We start from the raw sequence: 23,986 nt of genomic DNA on the forward strand, positions 1-23,986 counted from the left end.
AATAACTTAAAATTTTAAGAATGAGTTGGAGTTACAAGATTAGATTTCTATTCTATAAAGTGTATTGTGCATCAATATGGAATAGAGATTGGGGTAGAGACAGGAATACCTGTACCAGTCAGCTAGGAAACTACTGTATAATTAAAGCAAGAAATGAGGAAATTCTGAGCCAAAGCAGTGTCAGTATAAATGGATAGATACATTATATAAGAACTGTGACTGACTAGATGTGTGGAGTAAACACAAAGAAGAATCTGGGACCACCTCTGTCTGAAGCTCTGGCTTAGGGAGAAAGATGACAATATTAAGCAGGTTCTATTCTTCATGGATGAACTCGGCATGTAAAAAGTAGGTGAAATTAAGGCAATGGAAGAAGGATCAAATGGAAAGTGTACAGAGTAGGAAGTGCAGTGGACATATCCTTATCCTTCAACGTTCACATTAATGAGTTCATTCATCCATGAATCCTTTCTGACCACATCTCCAATTTCAGGGAGAATTGTGCACACCCTCCTTGGTACATTCACAGTAATATGTATCAATCTTTATCATAAAATCTGAAACACTGTATTGAATATATTAGTTTATATGTCCCTCTCCCAAATATATTATAAATCTTTAGGGACATGAGAATAGCCAGAGAAACAGGAAAAAAGCCAGAAGAGGTTCTGGTAACAGAAGTCTGGGAAATACAGAGTTCTTAGAAGTACACAGACAGGCTAAGTGATATAAGAACCATAATGTAGCTAGTGGTTTTGGCAACAGTATACAGTATAGTTACAGTATAGCAGGGCGGTTGGCAACCAGACTGAAATGACACAAGGAATGAATGGAAAGTCAGAAAGTGGATTTAGAAACATGAGCTTAGCTATAAAGGCAAGGAGCTACAAGATAGTTGCCAGAGACAGATATAAGGTTCATTCATTGATCTAAAAAATGTTACTGAGTAACTGCTATGTGCCAGTTACAACATTGGAGACAGGATAATAAACAAGATGTAGATTCTCTTGACCTTCATTGAGTTTACATTCTAGTGGGGTTAAAAGTTTTGACAGCTATGTTCATAGCCTCATCACCCACAACAGCCAAATGATGGAAGCAACTCAAGTGTCCATCAAGGGCTGAATGGATAAACAAAATATAGTGTATATATTCACACATCTTTAAAGGGAAGGAGATTCTGACACATGTTACCACATGGATGAATCTTGAGGACATTAAGCTAAGTGAAATGAACCAATCACAAACAAATACTGTATGATTCCACCTATATGAGGTAGTCAGAGTAGTCAAATACATACAGACAGAAAGAATAATGACGGTTGCATAGAACAGGGGGTGAGGAGGAGAGAATGGAAGAGTTATTGTTTAACTGGTCAAGAGTTTCAGTTATACAAAATGAAAAGAGCTCTTGAGATGGATGGTGGTAATAGTTGTAAAACAATGTGAATGTACTTAAAGCCACTGAACTGTACACTTAAAATGGTTAAGATGGTAAATTTCGTGTTATGTGTGATTTACTACAATTAAAACAATTTTTTTTAAACAAGATTGTTTTGCTTTCAACAAGGGAGTAACCCAAAAAGTTTAATGCTAATGGAAGGGCTTCTAGAAAGACCACTGAAAACAGAGGAGAAAAAAATTATGGTATAATGTCCTGAGATGGCAGAAGGGGATGACATCCAATTCACAAATAGAGGGATTCGTCCTGTGATCTCTTCCAATAAAGATATTATAGTGAATATAATCATGGAAGAAAATTATTTCTTTCTGAAATACCACTAAACATTCCCATATAGGCTTCTGACTAGAACGCAGAAAGCTGGAGTAACTCCCCCTCTACCTCTGAGAAAAAGTGAGACAAAATGCCAATTTTCTCCAAATTGATCTATAGATTCAATGCAGTACCAATCAGGAACCCTCAGGCTCTTTTGCAGAAACTGACAGCCTGATTCTAAAATTGATATGGAAAGCTAAAGCACTCAGAATAATTACAACAACTTTGAGAAATGAATATAGTTGAAGAATTTCACATTATTTGGTTTCAGGACTTTCTATACTACTATGGTAATCAAGACTGTGTTATAATGGCAAAATGACAGCCTTAAATCTATCGAACAGAATAGTGCCAGAAACAGCCACTCAGTTATGGTAAACTGATTTTCAACAAAGGTGCCAAGGTAATTCAATGAAGAAAGGATAATCTTTTCAACAAATGCTGTAACAATTAAACATCCTTTGAAAAAAGATGAACCTCAAATTCATACCTCAAATGATATGTAAAAATTAGTTCATGATGGGTCACAGATCTAACTGTACAACTTAAAACTATACAACTTATAGAAGACAACAACAAAAATCTTTGTGAGCTTAGGTTGAGTAATGGCTTCCTAGACAGCAAAGAAAAAGCACCTATGCATAAAGAAAAAATTAAATTTTTTATTCTTTAAAGAACTGCTAAAAAAAAAGAGAAATAAAACTGGGATAAAATATCTGCAATACATATATATGATAAATAACTTTCATCTAGAATTTATAAAGAACTCTCGAAGCTTAACAAGAAAGCAAAAAACCCAATTTAAAACCTGGAAATACAGACACTTCACCAAAGAGATACGATTAGCAAATAAACACATGAAAAAATGCTCAACATCAATAGACAATGAAAAAATGCAAATTAAAACCACAATAAGATATGACTACACACTAACAACAACAAAAATAAAACAAAACCTAACAGTACTAGGTACTACTAAGGATGCTCTTACTGGTGATAACAGAAAATGATGTAAACACGTTGGAAAACAGTTTGGCAATTTCTTATAAAGTTAAACAACAATTTACCATATGGTCCAGCAATACCAATCTTAGATACCAACCCAAAAGAAAATATGTACACCTAAAAACCTGTAAGTGTATGTTTCTAGACGTTTTATTCATAACAGCCAAAACCTGAAAACAAATGTTCATCAACTGGTGAATGGATAAACAAATTATAGTAGATGTACATACTGGAATACTACTAAAGATTGATAAGGAACAAACTATAAATAGAACTAACAATATGAATAAATCTCAAAATCATTATGCTAAGTGAAATAAGGCAGACACAAATGGCTATATATTTTATATTTCTGTTTATATGACATCTGGAAAAGCCAAAAGTATAGGAAGAGGAAATAATTTTAAAAAATTAAAAATTTTAAAAACAATTGCCAATGCAATTGTACTGCATAAGAATGTTTTGGTCAAGGATGGACTGTCTATTGGTCCCGTAAGATGATATCAGAGCATATATAGAACCTGATATAGGTCATTTGATATTAGCACTGCAGATCAAGTAGGAGAAATAAATGATACCCAATAATGTGCAGGGACATTTGGTTTTCTATATGAACAAAAAATATATATATATATACACACACACACACACACACATACCATCTAGGTTCATGTAGGTAGAGTCTGTATTCGTGCAATGCTGAAACTGCCTAACAAAGCATTTCTCAGAATTTATTCCATTGTTAAGTGACTCACGACTACAGCTGCAAATAGTTACGCAGTATTTTACTATGATAATCCTCACAATACTTCATGAAGTAGGTATTAGTTTTATATCCATTTTACAGGTAGGAAAATGGAGGTTCAAAGATTGTCCAATTTACTCAAGGTAATAAAGTGAGTACATGCGCTGACACTTGTAACTTGGTGTCTCTTACTTCAAATTTCACGCTTTTCCCCCCTGCTATACCAATAAGTCAATTACTTGTTATCCTTAGCTTTTATAATACTTGGTTCAGCCCTCTGTTACACAAATTATAAAGTGATTTTTGTAATCAATAATTTAGATTATAAATGAGGAATGGAAAGAGCTTATTAATTTTTTATGTTTACATTGTTTAACATAATGTTCAGAACACAGTGGACACTCAACTATTTGTGAATGAATAAAGAATTACTTGCATTTCCTGAAAGGAGAATTAAAAATTATAGCAAATATTCCAGAGGTAAATTATTTCACTTTTGAAAACATTACAGTTCACTTTCACATACATGGCACTATAAGTAAACTGTGTCTAAGAAGGTATAGACTTAAGCCTTAATATCTATGTTTGGAAAAGGACATAATATCTATTCCTTTTTTGCAATTACGAGGATGAAGATAATGGACTTAAAAGTCCTTTGTATATGGTAATGTATAATTATTATCATATCTAAGTATTATCATCCATATCAGGCTGTTTAAAGTAACAGAGAACCCTTTCTTTTCCCAAAATCTTCATCTACATGAAAAAATATTTTAAAATCTCTTTCATTAATGGTATTAATACCTTATAGCAATGTTTATAAAGCTTTACTGCTAAGAAGAAAATCAGAGGACTCAGGAGTTGTATCCTTTTATAACGATATTAACAGTCTAATGCAGTTCACAAACTGCTGGTTCTGGAGGTAGAGACAGATGACAAGGAGAAATAGAAAATGCCTAAGAAGGAAAACTCAGTTCACAAAAAGCATAGCCTTTGAAGTAGTTAAAAGTTTTACTGCTAATAATTGGTGTTCATACACAAAAGTAACATAAAAGAAAGTTTGGTTTTCTTTTTTTCAAAGCCCATATATACACTACTTGGTCCCTAGAAACAACGTATTTGAAAAGTAGTTAATACGAGAAAATAGCTTGAAACTGTAATATTCGAGACAAATATAAATATCTTCTTATACACAGATTGCTAAGTAAAGGTATCATTTACAAGGGGGATTAAGTGGTTTCAACTACATAAAGAAAGACTGTCCTGGGACTTCTTTGGATATGCTCATATTTTCAAGAATTTCTCTTAAAATCATTACTTATGTACTTAAACATGTAGGAATAAGAAAAAATGAAAGTGATTGATTACAACTTGTAGTTTTGCAAGAGGAATGTCAGGGTCACATTTGATTAAGCTTTATACACTTTGTCCCCTCCATAACAGCAAATAAAATCAACTCATTGCTTAATTCCTTTGGTAATTTTGTGTTCAATAAAGTAAGGCAGTTAGGTATTATGTCAAGATTAGGACTTAACTGTTTCACCAAGGGTTAAAAACAAAGCTACCAATTTAAGCCCCTAAAAGGTTATAATACCCGCTAGTTCCATTTTAAAATCTGCAATTTTCAATCAACACGTTAACTTGGATCGGAATTCTGACATTTGAATTATTCTAAGCTCCAAAAAATGGACACGCACAATTTTATGCAACATCAAGGACTTGTAAATTTAAATACACTTCTCTGTAATCTGGTTCACTTCAGAGTACAAATTCATTTAACAAAAAAATGCCTTCATCGCCATATGCATCCAAATGAAGCCACATGGGATAAATGCATTTCCACTTTAAAAAGTATCTACTTTGGTTCAGAAATGCCCATTTAAGAAAAACCTACACTGTGATAAAGTGGACATTTTTCTTTTAAAACTACGTGACAGGACTCCCTCTTGACCTCACGTTTCTCCCCGCCACGTATTTAAATTTGGGGCAAAATTTCTGATTAAATGACTGATCAAAGTAATGGGAAGAATTCTTCAACGCCGGTCATATGTGCTTAGAGTCTCAAACGCTGTGAGGGAGTATTTCCTAAGCTTTTGGCGACTCGTTAACGGAATCTCAAGGGCAAGGTCCAACCACACTCAGAATCAGCAGGAAAATGGTCATTTCGTAAAACTCAATTACACCCAGTAGGCACCTCCCCAGGCCCGAAACAGCACTCGCCCTTTCTGCTCAGCTAGCGCAGGACATCGCAACGCCCAAGGCCCTCCTATCTCAAAGGCGCCTGCGCAAAATCTCCCCACAGACTCAATTAAACCCTTCCTTAGGCCGGTCGAGGCGAATGGTTTTGAAATTACTGTCGGGTTACACCTCACTTTAAAAAACAGTAGGTATGACACAGCACACCAGAACGACCACTCACCGAGGTGGTCCTAAATTCAAACGACAGATTTAAGCTTCCTCTCGTGATTTATCTCGCGCTGCCGGAAGCGGAACTACCCGGGTTCTTTAGAGGCCACTCCTTTGGGAAGCCTTGGAACCACGGTCAGAAAGGTTAGGACGCATCGTTTGGCTCTTGCCGGAAATCGTTCCGCCCGGTGAGGTTTCGGCGTGAGACCCGAGGAGGGCGGGGAAGAGGCGTGACGGAGATTCCTGAGGTGTAGTAGTCTGAGGTTCCCTTATGTGGCCGTATAGCTGTTACTGAAGGAAGTAGCCTACGTCCACGCCTACAACTGAAGTCTCTTGACAAACACCTCACCCCTGCCTCCGGGATGAAAGGGGGTAACCTAGACCTGAATGGGCCTGACCATCTCACAACTGCTCGCGTGACGACCGCATTCGTGGCAGGTGAGGGCCCCAAAACCGGAGGAGAACCGGAGATGCGGAACCTGATCATACCAGGGTTGAGGCGGCTGCTGGGCTTCTGCTTTGTCTCCTGTGTTCTGCAGACCCTAAACACGTGCTCCACCGAGGGGCATGTGCTGTAGAGAATGACAGCCTGGGCGTGGAGTGACAGTACAGCTTTGAGGGTCCTTTCGCGCCTTGATTTCTCCTCCTGCTCCCCCATGGTTTCCCTTTTTCATTTCTTGGGTTCGAGACGCCAGAAATTGAAGCTCAGCTAAAAGGGAACCGCCGAGCTTCTACCCCACGTTGTGCTTGGCTCCACCGAAGTGATTAGCCTCGAGTTATGGGACTGCTGTGGGTAGAGGTGGCTTTTTCAAAAATTTTCTTCCTTAGTCTTTATCCCTCTCTCTGTCAACCCCACACCCACTTTAAAAGAACAAAAGCCTCATGTGTTGCAGCTTTTCATAGTAGGGACTGAGGCTGCAGGTCACTGCCGCACCTCATCATTTGGAGGGCGTTGCAGCCTTCCGTGCCTTGAAGGAGAAGGGGCCAGGGTGATGATCCCTGGATCTCATTCACGAGGTTCTCGACCACTTCCTGGGAGATTGCGACTCTTGGAGTCCTTTGGGTAGTAGTTGTCTTGCTGGAAGGCTTAACTGTGGAAGTTGGAAGCATAGCTGACCTTAGCACGTAAAATCCTCGCTCTACACTGGGACAGGATTTTGTTTTGCTATTGGGAATTCTTTAATGAAATAGATAATTTTTTTTTGTCTCAGATAAAATAATAATGATAGTTGCCATTAACTGAGTCTTATGTGTGCCGAGTGCTTTACATATTTTGTCATTTATTCCTCTCAACAATTCCAGGTACGTATGTTACATTATTATCACCATTTTACAGAGTTAGAAATTGAGGCTTTGAGCAGTCAAGCAACTTGCTCTATTAAACGTTTGTTATAAGTAAACGTTTGAATCTGTGTTAAAAACCAGATCTGTCTGCCTTCAAAATCTGTATTCTATTGTCCCGTCCTGTTCTTCCTCGATTTCAATTTCTTCACTAACATTTTCAGTGTCTGAAAGTATTCATTCATTTAAAAAATTTTGGTGTACCTACTTATATGTCTGACAAAAGTTAGACATGACCTCTGTCTTTATGGAGCATGGTGATGCAGAATTAAGTAGTGCAGAACCCAGAATACTGTACTTACTGCAGCACAGGTTTATTTAAAGCAAATGACTAAACTGACTTGCAGAAAATTTTAAAATCAAAGGTTGCTGTTTTAAATTTTAAATTCATATGACTTTCAGAGTAGTTGTTGTGAGAGTATTAAACTGAACAATTGGTAGAACATCTGTTGATTACCCAAATAAGTGCTATGAACCAAGTTAAGTAGTGGGAATATATAGAGGTCCTCGTTCTTTAAAAGCTCCCATGCAACCACAATATAGACAATGTTATGGACTATTAATTTTCTCATGTGGAAAGGAATTGTGGTTATGTAGGAAGATGTTCTTATTTTTAGCAGATGCATACTAAAGTACTTAGAGTTGAAGTGTGTTGATATCTAGTACTTTCAAATGGTACAGCAAGTGTATGTGTGTGTATGTGTCTGTGTGTATAAATAGCAAATATGGCAAAATGTTGGCAATTGTGAATATAATGGTGGGCATATAGATGATTAACAAACTGTTCTTTCAACTTTTCTGAATATTTGAAATTTTTCCTAATAAAAAGTTGGGGAGGAAAAAACCCAACCCTGATGGAAACAGATAAGTGAAAAGATAGATCCAAAATGCTGCAGAACATAGAAGATGGGAGAGGGTTTTTATGTGTATTTGGGGTCTAACAGAGGTGTGATAGTTCTCAGGAAAACCTTCACTGAAGACCTTCCAGTTGGTTTTTGAATGGGGGATAGGAACTTTCAAGGAGAGCAGTGAATTCCAGGCAGAAGGAAATGCAGGTTCAGCAAAAAGATATTAAATGAAAGTTTGAAGAAGGAAAAAGAAATCAACAAGAAGGTTGTGTGGAACTTGGAATAGGCTTTTTTTGTGTAATCTTATAAATAAGCCAGGTTGCCTTTGCCAGCCTGCAGAAGCCTATTTATTCTCTATTACATGGATGTACTATTAGTGGAAAGGAGATACCATTTATAACAGTGTTTCCATTGGAAAATGCTTTTGGAATTTCAGGAAAACTGGTTATGTGTTTGTGTTCAGGCTGAGCAGTAGGAGCAGGAGCTCCCATTTCCTCTGATTTTGAGAGCAGAGATTTACTAATTTATAGTTGGACTCCTGAGGGAACCCATGAAAAGGGCTACAATGATGGCTTGGAAATATTAAGTTCAGGTAAGGGAGGTCTGAATACTAGGTGGGACTGATGGATGATCCAGGGTGTTATTTTGAGGATCAGGTAGCTCTGGCCGTGACCAGTAAAGGTATGGAAGAGATGATTATCTCAGGCAGTAGTGTTCATGATAGTCTCAAGCAGTGTGGTAAGACTAGAAAAGGTGTAAAGAGGTCTCCAACAACAGCAGTGGCAAAGGGGAGTCTCTGTAGCTTCATTAGACAAGAGGTAAGTAGATACATTCTAAATTGAGTTATTTATATTTGTTCCTTGCCAATTAAATTTGCTAGAAAACTGTCATAACAACATTTAACAAAATATTAAACATCTAACATTTACTGAGTGCTTAATATGTGGCTATTTGCTGTGGCATCTGTATTGTAATTGTCAAAACAATATATGAGTTTCATAATCCCATTTTACAGATAATGACTAGAGAGGTTCAATAACTGGACTAAGGACACAGCTGAGCAACTTGCAGAAAAAGTTTTCAAACCCAGTTTTGAGTCTAGAGCAATTGTTCTCATAGTGTGATTCCAAGACGACGAGCAACATCAGCATCACCTTGGAACTTTTGGAAAGGCAAAATATTGGGCCCCACCCCCAGAGTTTTGAGTTTAGTATTAACAAGCCCTACAGGTGATTCTGTTGCATGCTAATGTTTGAGAACTACTGCATTGAGTGTGGACATTTTTAGTAGCATAACACTCATTTCAGATTTAGAAATCAGGTTTAAGGGATATTTGTCTTTTGTCCAGATAGATTCCCAAACCTGGCTGCTCATCCATTTGTAAAAATACAGTTTTTCTAGTTAAGAATTACTGTTTAGGAATTCCTAATCTGTGATAAGCCCAGTAACTTCTGTTTTTACAAGTCTACCAGATAATTCTGATGTAACCAGTCCATTTTGGGACCATTGCTGTAGAAGGAATTCTAAAAATAAAGTAAGGTTCAACACTAATATTTGAATAGTATATGTATCTTTACGCCCAGACAGTTAGCATATGTTGAAATTAATGACTGAACATTGATCAAAATGCTGAATAATATGGAAGTGCTATATGTATAAACTGTACTTGGTTCAGTTATCAGGGTTTTAAGTGAAATAACACAAACCATTTTGAATGTCCTGCATCTCTTTTGATGCTCATAAAATCTCATCTTGGCCGGGTGCGGTGGCTCACGCCTGTAATCCCAGCACTTTGGGAGGCCGAGGTGGGAGGATCACGAGGTCAGGAGATCGAGACTATCCTGGCTAACACGGTGAAACCCCGTCTCTACTAAAAATACAAAAAATTAGCCGGGTGTGGTGGCGGGTGCCTGTACTCCCAGCTACTTGGGAGGCTGAGGCAGGAGAATGGTGTGAACCCAGGAGGCAGAGCTTGTAGTGAGCCGAGATCGTGCCACTGCACTCCAGCCTGGGGACAGAGCGAGACTCCGTCTCAAAAAAAAAAAAATCTCCTCTTGTACTACGACATATATCCTACTTAGGTGACAGAAATGTATTTGAATTTATTTTATATTTTTAGTTTTCTGAGAATTTATATTTGCCATGCTGTCATAAGGACTGTGGAGTCCTTATTTTTGCTTTTTAGTATAATGGCCTTTGGTTTAAACAGACCTGGGTTTGACTTCCATTTGCAACCCTTATTGGCTGTGTGATGATGATCAAATTACTTGAACTTTCTGAGCCTCAAGTCTTAATTTATAATGACAAAATGGACACATATCTACATACATAAAACATTTGTAAAATGAAGAATATATTCCTAATTCCAGGATGGCTGTGAGATTGTTAAATCACAAAGTAGTAAGTAATTTCTTCCCAACTTTTTTCATATTAAGGCATACCTAGAAAATGGTAGTATTTGTACAGTATCCTGGGGAAACTGAAGTGAGTGCTACTGGAAGCAACTGGCCAGGGTATAACAGCTGCCTTAAAGGCTGAGGCAATTAATTTCTTGGCATACTTACAATTCATTTATGGTGAGACAACAGGTTGGGAGGCTCTGAATTTACAAGTAAGGTACTTACTAGGTAACAGTGCCTAATAAATGTTCATTCCCTTGAGATTTATGTTTTGGAGGGATATACATAACCCAAGCTGTTAAATAATAAGGTTGTATGTGACCAAATGTCAAAACGAATGATTCAGAGAAGAGGTCTTGTAAATTGTTAAGGGAAGTTTTGTAGAGGAGTATCTTATTGGATACTTGAGATGTGCCAACCACCAGGAAGACAAAAATTCTGCTTCATCAGTTTTATCTTCTTTTTATTATAGGAAATTTCCTATAGTACTTGTTTTCAAAAACTGGTTCTCAAACTTGGCTACACATTGGAATTACCTGGGAAGCCTTAAAATTACCCGAACTCTACTCTCAATCATTTTGATTTAAGTGGTGTGGAGTATAGCCTAGACGTTGGGATACAAGCACTCTTAGTATATTATCTTGTATATAAAATCATTAAAATGACCTATGAGCTGTGTACAATTTACAGATGAGGAAATTGAGGCCATAAGAAGTTAACTCACTTGCTCAAGATCAGCTAATTGAAGTCAGTCAGGATTTAAACCCAGGTATTTTAACCCCTGAATCCATGCTCTTAACCACTAGCCTGTTCAGTTTTTTTTTTTTTTTTTTAATGACATCTCTAAGTATCTCTCATATACTAAAGTGGAATAACAGAAAAAAAAAAGAAAGTCTTCCTTCACTTTATGTCCTTTAGAGTTCCAATTCCTCTGTCCATCTTTTATAAACTCTTCAAAATAACTGTCTGTATAACTTGTCTGTATTTCATCTCCTTCTATTTTCTTGTTTGTTTGAGACAGAGTCTCACTCTGTTGCCCAGGTTGGAGTGCAGTGGTGCAATCCCAGCTTACTGCAACTTCCACCTCCAGGGTTCAAGTGATTCTCCTGCCCCAGCCTCCTGAGTAGCTGGGATTACAGGTGCATGCCACCATGCCAGGCTAATTTTTATATTTTAGCAGAGATGGGGTTTCACCATGTTGGCCAGACTGGTCTTGAACTCCTGGCCTCAAGTGATCCGCCTGCCTCAGCTTCCCTAAATGCAGCGCAATCACATTTAACAAATTGAAAATTCTTACTATGGCTTCTCAGTCCTTTGTGTGCATCTTGGCCACTTATCTGACATGATTTTCTACCATTTTTCCTTTGCTTGCCTGCTCTGCTCCAGCCACCTTACTCTTTCAAGAACATGGGAAATATGCCAAGCATACTTCTGCTTTAGAGGCTTTATACTTGATGTTTCTTACCTGGAATGTTCACACCATATAACCCCATGGTTGGTTTCTCATTTAAATTAAATTTATATTTAAATGTCACCTTATTAAAGAGGTCTTTCTAACATGTATTTATTTGTTGATTTACCTAGTCCCTCACCAAATGAATGAATGAGACATGTTTCAGACCTAAGGTCATAATTAAATGAGGGACATGTATCTATATACTTCATACAGCATTACAGACTTAAACAGAACTTGAGTAAGTTAACAAAAGGGGACAGACCAGTCATTAATTCATACCCTTGGGGTAAAAAATCTACTGGATACATACTTTTTTTTCCCCAAAAGTTGATTTCTACTTACACACATATTTTGTAAAGTATTCCAAAAATGTAGGAGAATTATATTGAAAAGACTATGTATTAGTCAGGGTTCTCTAGAGGGACAGAACTAATAGGATAGATATAGCTACAAATGGGAGTTTATTAAGTAGTATTAAGTCACACGATTGATCACAAGGTCCCACAACAGGCCATCTGCAAGCTGAGGAGCATGGAAGCCAATCCGAGTCCCAAAGCTGAAGAACTTGGAGTCTGATGTTTAAGAGCAGGAAGCATCCAGCACAGGAGAAAGATGCAGGCTGGGAGGCTAAGCTAGTCTATCTAGCCTTTTCACGTTTTTGTTTTTTTTTTTTTCTGTCTGTAGTATATTCTAGCTGAGCTGGCAGCTGATAAGATGGTGCCCACCCAGATTAAGGGTGGGTCTGCCTTTCCCAGAACACTGACTCAAATGTTTATCTCCTTTGGCAGCACCCTCACAGATACACCCAGGATCAATACTTTGCATCCTTCAATCCAATCAAGTTGACACTCCATGTTAACCATCATAGAATAGTAGGAAACACAGCCCAATAGGTCTGCAGAGCTACAACCATTAGTTCTGTCATTGTGTCATGGACTTATTAACTGATTCTTTAAATTTTATTTGTATGTAGTTGACTTTTTCCAATGAATACTCTAAAACTAAAAAGCTAAAAAAAATTGATTTTCAGCTTTACCTCTACAACAGTATTGTTTTCACTTTGTTAGAACACTTTAACTAGAAGGAAGTACAATATAGTTTTAAAATAATGCCATAAAATGTGTGTATACACACTCATATTCATGTATAGATGCATATAAGTACATACCTATATATTGCATTGACATACTGGACCTGGCATTTCCTATCATTGCCATTCTGAAATGGATAGTGAGACATTTATTACATTATTACGTGTTTCTATTATCTTTTTTATTGGTGTGTTTATCACACTAAAACAGAAAATGTCAATTTATTTCGCTATCTTCCTCCTAGAGTAAAAGCTCCTTAAGGAAAAGAGCCATGTTTACTTTGACTTTATATAACCAGCACCTAATACTATGCCTTCTATAATAAGTAAATAGTGTTTGTTGGATAAATATATTCCTTTCAACAAATAATGAACAATTCATTCTTTTAGATTTACATGTTAGAGTCAGTAGGGAGTTTGGTTTACAGGAGTGTTTATGGAAACTATGGTTTATTGAGTGTTTAATATACACCAAGCACTTATGCTATCTCACTTAGTCTTAACAGGGTTACAGGGTGTTACTATACTCCCTTTTTTATAGACTAATAGCAACTAGCATAAGTCACTAGTTAAAGCACTGACAGATTAAAACAGATGTACCTGACTCCAGAGCATTCCCCTTCCATTATCAAAATATTTGAGCTGTTTTTAGATGGAAAGAGTAAAAAAATTAAAAGAAACCAAGAGATATTTGCCATTTGATAGGCAACAGAACTGAGATCAACTTATCCACCAACATGAAGTTTTACAGCCACTGGAAACTTTCTGTTGTTTTTTTTCTTTTTTTTCAATAAACATTTTTACATGTTAAACAGTACAGAGGAATAGAACAAAAGGCATTGATTTATAAAGTAAATTATTTCTGCTTTTATTTTTAAATTACAAATTATTTTAAATGTAACACTGTATTTTAAAGATGATTAAAGTGAAGGCTGACTGGGCAAATTGATTTTACTGTCTACTGGGGAGTCACCAGTTATACTGGAATTAGATCTTTAGGAATAGAACTTTTGGAGTTATGCTTTTAATTCTACCTAGCATATTGTTTGACTTTTAAGAATATTTGCATCAAGTAATTTATCGTACTACCAGTAATCAAATGAAGCATTTGTTATGTAGTTTCATCTTGGTATATAATTAATTTTAATATGACCAGGAAGCAAGTACATGTAAACAACTATGGGAAGGAATATTTTGAGATGATACTGCTCTTATAGTTCTTATTTATTTATTTGAGACAGAGTCTTTCTCTGTTATTCAAGCTGGAGTGTAGAGGCACAGTCATAGCTCCCTGCAGCCTCAAACTATTTGGCTCAAGCCATCCTCCCACCTTAGCCTCCGAAGTAGCTGGGATTACAGATGTGAGCCAATGAGTCCAGCTATGATAGTTCTTTAACTGATACTCATGGACGCCTGGTTATGTGGAAGAGTTTGAATGTCAGTGATTCACATAAAATTGCTTGCAGAATTTAGTGTACATGTACTTTTTTTTTCTGAGGAGGAGATCCATAGATTTTATTAGGTTTGTTAAAGAGTTTTTGACTTCTACATGTTTAAGAGCTGCTGTTAAATGAAATCTTGTTCTGACTCTAATCTTTTTTTGTCCATTTATGTATGAGACCAGAATATGGAATTGTTATGTTCCCTAAAAAAACTGTTTACAGACAACTTTTACAAATTAACTTAATGTAATTTCAGATTAATATTTGTCAGTGGTTTTTAAAGCTGCATTCCATTTGTCTGTTCTTTTCCATTTCATTCAGATATTTCATAACTATGTGCTAAGAGATTTAGCTTTAATATAATTTTGTTATAATTTGAGTAATTTTCTCTTAATTAGTTTAAATATTGGGATGAGGAATTTAATGTGTAGTCTTTTTGTTAATTCGTATGTTTGTCAAATTGCTAAGATGTATATTACTGAAAATCAGTTTTAGTTTCTTAATTTTTTTGCTTTTATTATAAGTAATTTTCTTATGGGAGAAAATGTATTTGCATTTTGACAATATACATCAAGTTATTGGGCTGATTTTACAAGTGTCATTAAAAATTATTTTTTACATGAATGTTTTTGGAGTGCACTCTCCAAAATTAGTTTTTTCATTGCATTTTTAGGTAAGAAGATTGCTGTATCAACTAAAGAAAGCAGTAACCTCACTGTCTTTGTATTTTGAATTGCAACAACTTTGATATCAACAATGAAGCAATGATATCTAAGAACAAAAGAGTATTTGCCAAGAGTCATCATAATATCAAGTGATTGTATAAGCAGAAACAAGCTGTCACAGACCCGTGTGTCAACTAATATATAGAGAATGCTTTCCTCTGATGCTATTTACTTAGAGGCAGTTTTAATATAAATCATTTCAATTATATCTACATCAAATAAAATAAAAATGAGTGAAGCCCCCAGATTCTTCGTTGGACCAGAAGATACAGAAATAAATCCTGGAAATTATCGACATTTCTTCCACCATGCAGATGAAGATGATGAGGAGGAAGATGATTCTGTAAGTTGTTTGTTTTTTCTTTGGCGAGAGAAGGCCAATACAGTATAGGCTTTTTACTAATCACTGTTAGTCTTTTTTTGTTTGAAAATTTTTGAACTGAAAAAGTATATTTTGTTTCATGACTGATGTTGTTGAATCTATGATGAATCAATAGATACAGTTATGGGTCAAACCTTTATGTTGTTTAATGATGGCTATTTTAGTTTCTTTCAGTGATACGCATAGTGTAACTCAGTGTTAGGTAACAAAAGTGGCAAAGAGAAACAGTAATCTGGGCCATAAATCCAAAAGCTTTCTTGTATGTAGAAATACATAACAAATAATTGAAGATAAGTGGAAGGAAATAATTTTAAAGGTACAAAAGAAGAAGGATTACTTAAATAGATTCATTAAGCTTATGTTACCAATGTGAGTTCTGGTTGAACTGAAGATACTCATATTTATTAACTTCAGAAGTCTGAAAACTGAGTGGCTAGAAGGTAGGCTACCTAAAGTATCTATGTGTTTGTGTGTGTGTCTAAAACTTGTTCTCTTTCTGATATCATGTTCTATCCATACTGGATCTTAGAAATGATATATATTTATTATGCTCATTTTGCTATAGTTACATTAGACCAATATTTTTCTTACTCATCGTTTAATTTTTTAAATAGAGATTGCTTTACTGTGAATACTGATTTAAAATACAGACCTACAGTATGTGTTTGTTTTTCATATATTCCTAATTGGAAAGAGAATTTAGTTTTAGGAGAAAAACCTGTTGTATTTTGTAAAAATAGTAAAAACAAACCAAAAATATTGATTAGATGACTCTTTAAGCCCTTTTTTATAATAACAATATCTTTCACAGTGGAGTTACACATATCTGAAATGCAAACTCTACTGTTAACTCATTTAAAACCTTCAATGCAGAGCACCTTTGCTACCTCCTGCCCCTGAAAAACTAGATTTTCAGGCAGGCTTCTCTTACCAGCTCAAACTTTTCTTCATCTGAAGTTTTATCTAGAAGTCCTATAAGTAAAACATGAAAGCAGAGCGTCTCTGGCTCACTTAAACTAGAAAGCACTATTGACTCAGCCTCTACTACCTTTGTCCCCTTTTTCTAGTGTTCTTCTGAACATGGTGTGAACACCACTAGCAAATCAAAGCCAGGCTTCTTACATGTAAAAGCTTTTATGTCTCATCTATATCTACATCCATACCTCTCTCCCATTCTTTCTACCCTCTGTTTTAGTAACATCAAAATTTTTATTTCCACATATTTATTGTCATACTATGCGTCTTTGCTATTGTGTGTACTCTTTTACCTTTCTGAAATGACCTTATTTTGGGATACCTTGTGAATTATTTTTCATTCTTCCAAACCCTCCCCAGATTTCACATCATTCAGTCTTTCCATTTTCCTTGCTCTTTTTCCCATCACAGATTGGAATACTTCTTCCTCATTACTGTGTCTTTACGTTGCTGTATATACAGTTGTCCCTCAATATCCATGGGGGATTGGTTCTAGGACTCCCTATGGATACCAAAATCTGCAGATGCTGAAGTTCTTTTTATTAAATTGTGTGATATTTACATGTAAGCTGCATCTACCCATATGTTTTAAATCATCTCTAAATTACTTATATCTAATACAATATAAATGCTGTGTAAATAGTTGTTATACTGTATCTTTTAGGGAATAATGATAAGAAATATAGTCTGTATATGTTCAGTACAGATGCTTTTTTTCCTCCCAAATATCATGATTAATTGAATCCATGGATGTAAAACCCGTGGATATGGAGGGCCAACTGTACTTCTATTCCATGTATCACAATTTATTTTATTATTACTGTGTTCCCTGTTAGACTCAAAGTACTTTGAGGACAGGTACTTCTGTATATCTAATCTTCAGTGCATAGTATGATGCACTATTATCACTTTACAGAAGCTTGATTTAGCTCATTTGATGTATAGCTTTATATTTATAAAATTATTTATTCCAGATCATTCTCCCGTTTTTAAGATTTCTCTCCTGTTTTTAAGACTTCAAAGATGTGACTATAGTTTTTTTAGACATTCAACCTAACAAAATACCTCAGATCTGTTTTAAAAATTGTCTTCATGATTTTAAGGTTTTACCTAACAGAGAAACTCTGTAATTGTGTCTTAAGAATGTAAGTTTATTTATACATTTTAAACTTGAATGGTTCCCATTCATCTTAGCCAGTGAGCAGATATTCATTAGATTTATAATAAATAAGACTTAATATATTAGCATTTAAAAAAATTGTAAAGCAATGTGAAATGTTAGGTTAGAGTACATTTGTTGTCTGGGGAAATCTACTTTAGGAACATTATAATGAACTGTCCCAAAACTTTTGATCAGGAAAGCATTGAATAAGGGCATATAAAAGTGGATGTTCAGAGGGATAAATACAGAAGATTCCAGGAGGGTTAGCATTTATAATCTGTTTGATTTACCAATCAACTCTAGTACAATTTGAACTCTACATTTCATGAGTTTGAGGAGACAATACAGAAATGCTGTTCTAGGCATAAAAAAAGAACAATTTAGGCTGGGCGTGGTAGCTCACGCCTGTAATCCCAGCACTTTGGGAGGCCGAAGCAGGCAGATCATGAGGTCAGCAGATCAAGACCATCCTGGCTAACACGATGAAACCCCATCTCTACTAAAAATACGAAAAAAAAAATTAGCTGGGTGTGGTGGTGCATGCCTGTAGTCCCAGCTACTTGGGAGGCTGAGGCAGGAGAATTGCTTGAACCCAGAAGGCGGAGGTTGCAGTGAGCTGAGATCGCACCACTGCACTCCAGCCTGGGCGACAGAGCGAGACTTTGTCTCAAAAAAAAAATTAATTAATTAATTAATTAATTCTGACGTTATCCAATTTTATTTTTAGTTATATTAAGAAAAAGCCCAGTAAAGCACTTTCGAGCCTAGATTATAATGTTGTATGAAATATATAAAGTATCATGGAAGAAAGAAGAATTGAAATGAGAACCTCAACACAGCTTTTGTATATTTGATAAAACTCTCAAGCACTTAAATGCAAAGATCACCAAATGAATCTTGAGTAATTTTATAAATCTAGGAGCTACTCATAAATTAGTTTCTATATCCTGCTTTTTAAGTTTTAGGCTGAATTGTGGCCTTTGAGCTGTTACGAGGATGCCAGAGATCAGTAACACCAATAAATAGGAGTATTGACTATGAAGACAGGAGGGGCAAAGAGACTTGACACCTCTGTTAGCCGTGTGGCTTTCTTTAAAATTTTCTTCCAAGTTGTAATCGGTGACCGACTAATATTCAAGTGCAAACTACAATAATAGTTTAATACTGTATAGCTTTGTAGTCAGGACTATGTCTTACTTTAGGCAAGAGGATTCTTTATCTTTCTACATAGAGTGGATGGGTTTTGACTGTTATTATACTTTACTGGTGTGAGGAGGATAAATAAATGCTAGAGGTAGTTAAAGAGGGGGTACTTTCTTAGTTTTGAATTTCATTGAAAATAGCAACCATATTTATTCTGAAGGTGTTTTTGTTTTTAAATTTGTTTCCAGACCTTTGTAGAAAACAGTTTTTTAAATGTTTATTATAACAATGATATAATTTTTAAAAATTCCTTTGTTTGTTAATGTGTCACTTTTATTTATTAATCACATGCCTTATCTACTTTTGGAAAACAAATGAAGATAGCTGTACTTTGGAGTTCATGTAAAGTTAACCCGATTTTTTGTTTCATTTTTGTTTTAGCCACCAGAAAGGCAGATTGTGGTTGGAATATGTTCCATGGCAAAGAAATCCAAATCCAAACCAATGAAGGAAATTCTTGAACGGGTCTCCTTATTTAAATATATCACAGTAGTAGTATTTGAAGAGGAGGTTATTTTGAATGAACCAGTGGAAAACTGGCCTTTATGTGATTGTCTTATTTCTTTCCATTCTAAAGGTATTAAGGGAAGTGGGGGAGAAACTCCTTTATCCTTTCTGTTTATAAAACTAATACATATTAATTGTAGACTATGAGATAAAACAGAAAAATAAACATTAACCCACTTTCATGGACAGGTGATATTAACATTTTGATATATTTCTTTCCAGTGTTTGTCTTCTATGTGTATTTTCATTTAATTTAGTGTCATAGTGTATGTGTAATTTTATATTTAACCTTTTTCACTATTATATCAAGAAGTTTTTTCCCCCACCATATCATTCTTAGATAATGTGGTTTTTAATGGTGGCATAGTGTATCATTGTGTGGATATACCATAACATATTTAAATTTATCTAATATCCTAACATTTGGAAAGTTTCCAGTTTTCACTGTTAAAAATAAGGTTGTGTGATCTCTTTCATTGCATATTTTTGTTTGCATCTCTAAGTTTCTTAGGACAAGTTCTTGAATTATTGAATACTTTAAGCCCCTTTCTATGATGTATAGAACAAGATATATCATTTTTCATATACATATTCATACTTTATTTTTAAGAATAATTTGAGATTTTTAGACATTCCTTGCTATATTTTAATCAAACTGAACTATCACTTCAGCTTAAGTATTATGTCATTGTAAAGTCCACTAATCAAAATTATTGCTGAGAGTACATCTGAAAATTCATAGCCTAAGAATCTGTGAATTAAGTGAATTTCTCACTAAGAACTGTTAATTGAAAAGATGTGCTCTCGGTTGTAAATGTATTCATATTTAATCATCATTTGTTACCAAAATATGTTGTCCTGAGCTATGTTAAAGTCTTCAGCAGGAAGAAGATGGAGCATGGTTGTGCTACCATAGCCTAAATTGATGTTCATTATTTCATAGAGAAGTCAAGACACTGATCTTCAAAGACTCAGGCTGCTCATTTTAGAGAACCTTAAAATTTCTTCCTCCTTGAGAGTAAAGCATTCTTCCCTTACCCTCACATGGTTCTTCCTATTAATGCTATATTTGCCTGTAAAAACTAGGTGTTATAGCTAATGTCATATTCCACATACCATCTCTTGGTAGGGAAAAAGTTTCTCTTTAACAAAAACAAAAGCAGGAAACTGTGTAGGTGTTTTCTATTTGCTGAATTCTGTAAGGAGGCTTCAAATCATAGACATTGAGACATCTTTACAAGCGATGAATTCTGAGAGTCTTTATAAAACTTGCAGGATTTGTAATTTGTGACTAGGTGATTCTTGATATAAGGTATCTGTATTTAAATTTAAAAACTAAGAGGAGTTTAGGAATAAATCTGGTTTAACTGGACACAGCTTTTTGTTTTAATTTCAGCATGTTTTAATACTTTTTCTTTTAACTATTCTGGTAGTGCTATAAAATATAGTCTCTTCAAAGGTATACTTAGTATTCCATAGTTGAATACTAAAGTTATGTATGCTTGCTGATTTTTATCCTTTTCCATAGATATTTATTAAAATATTGCCTCTTAAGGAATAATAACAGGTAACATTTATTGAGCACTTACTATGCCAGGTACTGTGCTTAGTGCCTTATATCCACATTATTATTAATTCCTCAAAACTCTACTAGGTAAGACTGGCATACTACTCTTTTATGCTGGTACCAGAGGCTTAGAGACATTAAATAAATTTGCCCAAAGTCACATAGCTAGTGAAAGATGGAACCAGGATTTGAACGCTGGTTTATGTCTTTAACTGTTAATGGTATACAACTGATGATGTGTATTGATGGAATTGATGGATAAAATTGGAGACTTTGTGTCAATTTTTTTTCCCCTTGGAGTACAGGGTCTTGCTGTGTCAACTAGGCTGGAGTGCAGTGGTATAGTCATAGCTCCCTGTAACCTCAAACTCTTGGGCTCAAGTGATCCTCCCACCTCAGCCTCCTGAAAGATAGAACTACAGGTTGCGCCACTACCCTCAGCTGATTCTTTTGAATTTTTTGTAGAGATGGGGTCTTGCTATGTTGCCCAGGCTGGTGTTGAATTCCTGGCACCAAGCACTCCTCCCAACTCGGCCTCCCAAAGTCCTGGGACAGGCAAGAGCCACTGCACCTGGCATTAGTGCCAATATAGAGAATAAAATATAATCATTAAAATTTTTAAGATTTTGGGGGAGGGGACCTGTTCTTAACTATATCTACTATTTGATTTGTCTTCATTGTAATTAGTACTTTTACCAGTCTAGAAGTTTTAGGGAGTTAATTTCTAATATTTTAATGTTGACCTAGCAATAGCATGATTCTGCTCATATATTTTGAGCATATATGTCATATATGAATTAATTTTTGCTTTTGTAGCTTTTTTTTTTTTTTTTTTTTTTTTTTTTTTTCCTGAGACGGAGTCTTGCTCTGTTGCCCAGGCTGGAGTACAATGGCGAGATCTCCACTCACCGCAACCTCTACCTCCTGGGTTTGAGTGATTCTCCTGCTTCAGCCTCCTAGGTACCTGGGATTACAGGTGTGCGCCACCACACCTGGCTAATTTTTTGTAATTTTAGTAGAGATGGGGTTTCACCATGTTGGCCAGGCTGGTCTCGAACTCCTGACCTCAGTTGATCCACCTGCCTCGGCCTCCCAAAGTGCTGGGATTACAGGTGTGTGCCCCCACGCCTGGCCCACTGTTTTTAAAGGCACATAAGTCTTTGAATATCAGCTAATTTATGTGTGTAGGCATCAAAATATCTAAGTGAAAAGAATAGATGTTGAATACTTTTTTTAAAAATCACCAGGTGATTCTGATACACCCATGTTATTTACATATAGATTTCTCTTTGTGTATGAGGTGAATCTTACCTTATTTCAGGTGACTGACTAGTCAGACCTTCACTCACATGTCAGTGCTCCAAATTTGGTTATATAACCACTGGTTTGTTGTGCCTTAATCAAATTAGGAAAAAATAAGATTTAATATGTAAGTTAAATCAAGGTTTATGTATATATTCCATACCTTTTATAGAAGGGTGTTATGTGTTAATGAAATTAATCTTTTATGGGAGGTGGCATCAATTCAAGTTAATAAAGTATAGATGCTTATCTTGAGATTATACAGAATATGTTAATAATATGTGTTCTTAGGATTTCCACTGGACAAAGCGGTTGCCTATGCAAAACTCAGGAATCCATTTGTAATCAATGACTTGAATATGCAGTATCTCATACAAGATAGGTGAGTGGTGAAGTTGGCTGAATTAAGGGAAGGAAAAATAACATTAATTTAGTACCTACTGTACACTGACATGGCATCAGATGTTTTTGCATTATTAATTCATTGTACTTTCAAAATAATACTCAGAAATAGTTATTTATTACCTAATTTTACAGATGAGGAATCTTGATAATTAGGAAGATTGATTAATCTACCCAAAGTCACAAGTAGTTCCCTACGTAGTAGGACAAAGACTTAACCGAGATTGTTTAATTTTCAGAGCCTACTAAACCATTCAAAGTTATGAGCACTTTTTCTGTCATGAGACTGATGATGAAATTAGGACTTTACTCATTATAACTAGATTTTTTTTTTTTTTCTGAGATGGAGTCTGGCTCTGTCGCCCAGGCTGGAGTGCAGTGGCGGGATCTCGGCTCACTGCAAGCTCTGCCTCCCAGGTTCCCGCCATTCTCCTGCCTCAGCCTCCCGAGTAGCTGGGATTACAGGCGCCCACCATCACGCCTGGCTAATTTTTTGTATTTTTAGTAGAGACAGGGTTTCACCGTGTTAGCCGGGATGGTTTTGATCTGACCTTGTGATCCGCCCGCCTCGGCCTCCCAAAGTGCTGGGATTACAGGCATGAGCCACCGCGCCCAGCCTATAACTAGATTTTTTAAATGGTAAAGTATACCTATTTTGAAAAATTTCTAATAAATTATAAAATATGAGTGTATTTATGTATTTCATTCAATCGATGTTTCACTCCTATAGCTATTCTCATAATCTCACCAGCATTCTATTTTCTTGTGTTACCATTACAATATGAGATTTTATGTATATGAAAAATGCTTTGTAAATATGAGACCTTATGGTTTTTTCACTCTGCTATTTTTTTCTATTCTTCCAGAGAGTAACATTATTAATATCTAAAATTTAAAACATTTTCTCTACATTTACATATTAATTCATATATATTTATATATATACAGCTATAGCTATAGAAATGTATGTTCGTTTTAAATGGTTTGAAAAGTAAAAGCGTACCAAAAGCCATTTAATCTTGTCACTGTATCTATCATATTTTTTCCTATAGAAAGCAATACATACATACAATCACATTTTACCAAATTAGAATCACTTTTCTCTAGTATACTGTGAACATTTCTCCATGTCATTAAATACTATTTGAGCATAAGGTTTTTAATGCTTAGGTAATATTCTATCATTGTGATAATATCAACTTTATTCAGCCATTTTTAAAATACATTTATGTTCTCAGTTTTAATAATTAGT

At 35.5% G+C, this 23,986-nt stretch overlaps 2 protein-coding genes across 27 annotated transcripts in view; one reads left to right on the forward strand and one right to left on the reverse strand.

Moving 5' to 3' along the window:
* Positions 1–23,986, reverse strand: part of GIN1 (gypsy retrotransposon integrase 1) — a 156,376-nt gene that overhangs the window by 26,338 nt on the left and 106,052 nt on the right. The window contains 1 exon segment of one of the 2 annotated variants that reach the window (NM_001135505.1): positions 5,947–6,055. The exons of the other annotated variant lie outside the window; for it this stretch is intronic. The gene's annotated coding sequence lies outside the window, so the exon portion shown is untranslated. 2 annotated transcript variants of the gene reach the window in all.
* Positions 6,142–23,986, forward strand: part of PPIP5K2 (diphosphoinositol pentakisphosphate kinase 2) — an 81,107-nt gene continuing 63,262 nt past the window's right edge. For 14 of the 25 annotated variants that reach the window (XM_054555768.2, XM_054555773.2, XM_063724191.1 and 11 more), the window contains exons 1-3: positions 15,187–15,577; positions 19,338–19,533; positions 22,624–22,714. In XM_054555768.2, coding sequence (XP_054411743.1) covers positions 15,464–15,577; positions 19,338–19,533; positions 22,624–22,714 — 401 coding nt within the window. In that variant the 5' untranslated portion in view covers positions 15,187–15,463. Of the gene's footprint in view, positions 6,372–15,186; positions 15,578–19,337; positions 19,534–22,623; positions 22,715–23,986 lie in introns of those variants that run through there. The other 11 variants (XM_063724204.1, XM_063724200.1, XM_063724207.1 and 8 more) reach the window with 5 other exon arrangements.

Source organism: Pongo abelii, chromosome 4 (genome assembly GCF_028885655.2).
Source record: "Pongo abelii isolate AG06213 chromosome 4, NHGRI_mPonAbe1-v2.0_pri, whole genome shotgun sequence".
Classification (NCBI taxonomy): domain Eukaryota; kingdom Metazoa; phylum Chordata; class Mammalia; order Primates; family Hominidae; genus Pongo; species Pongo abelii.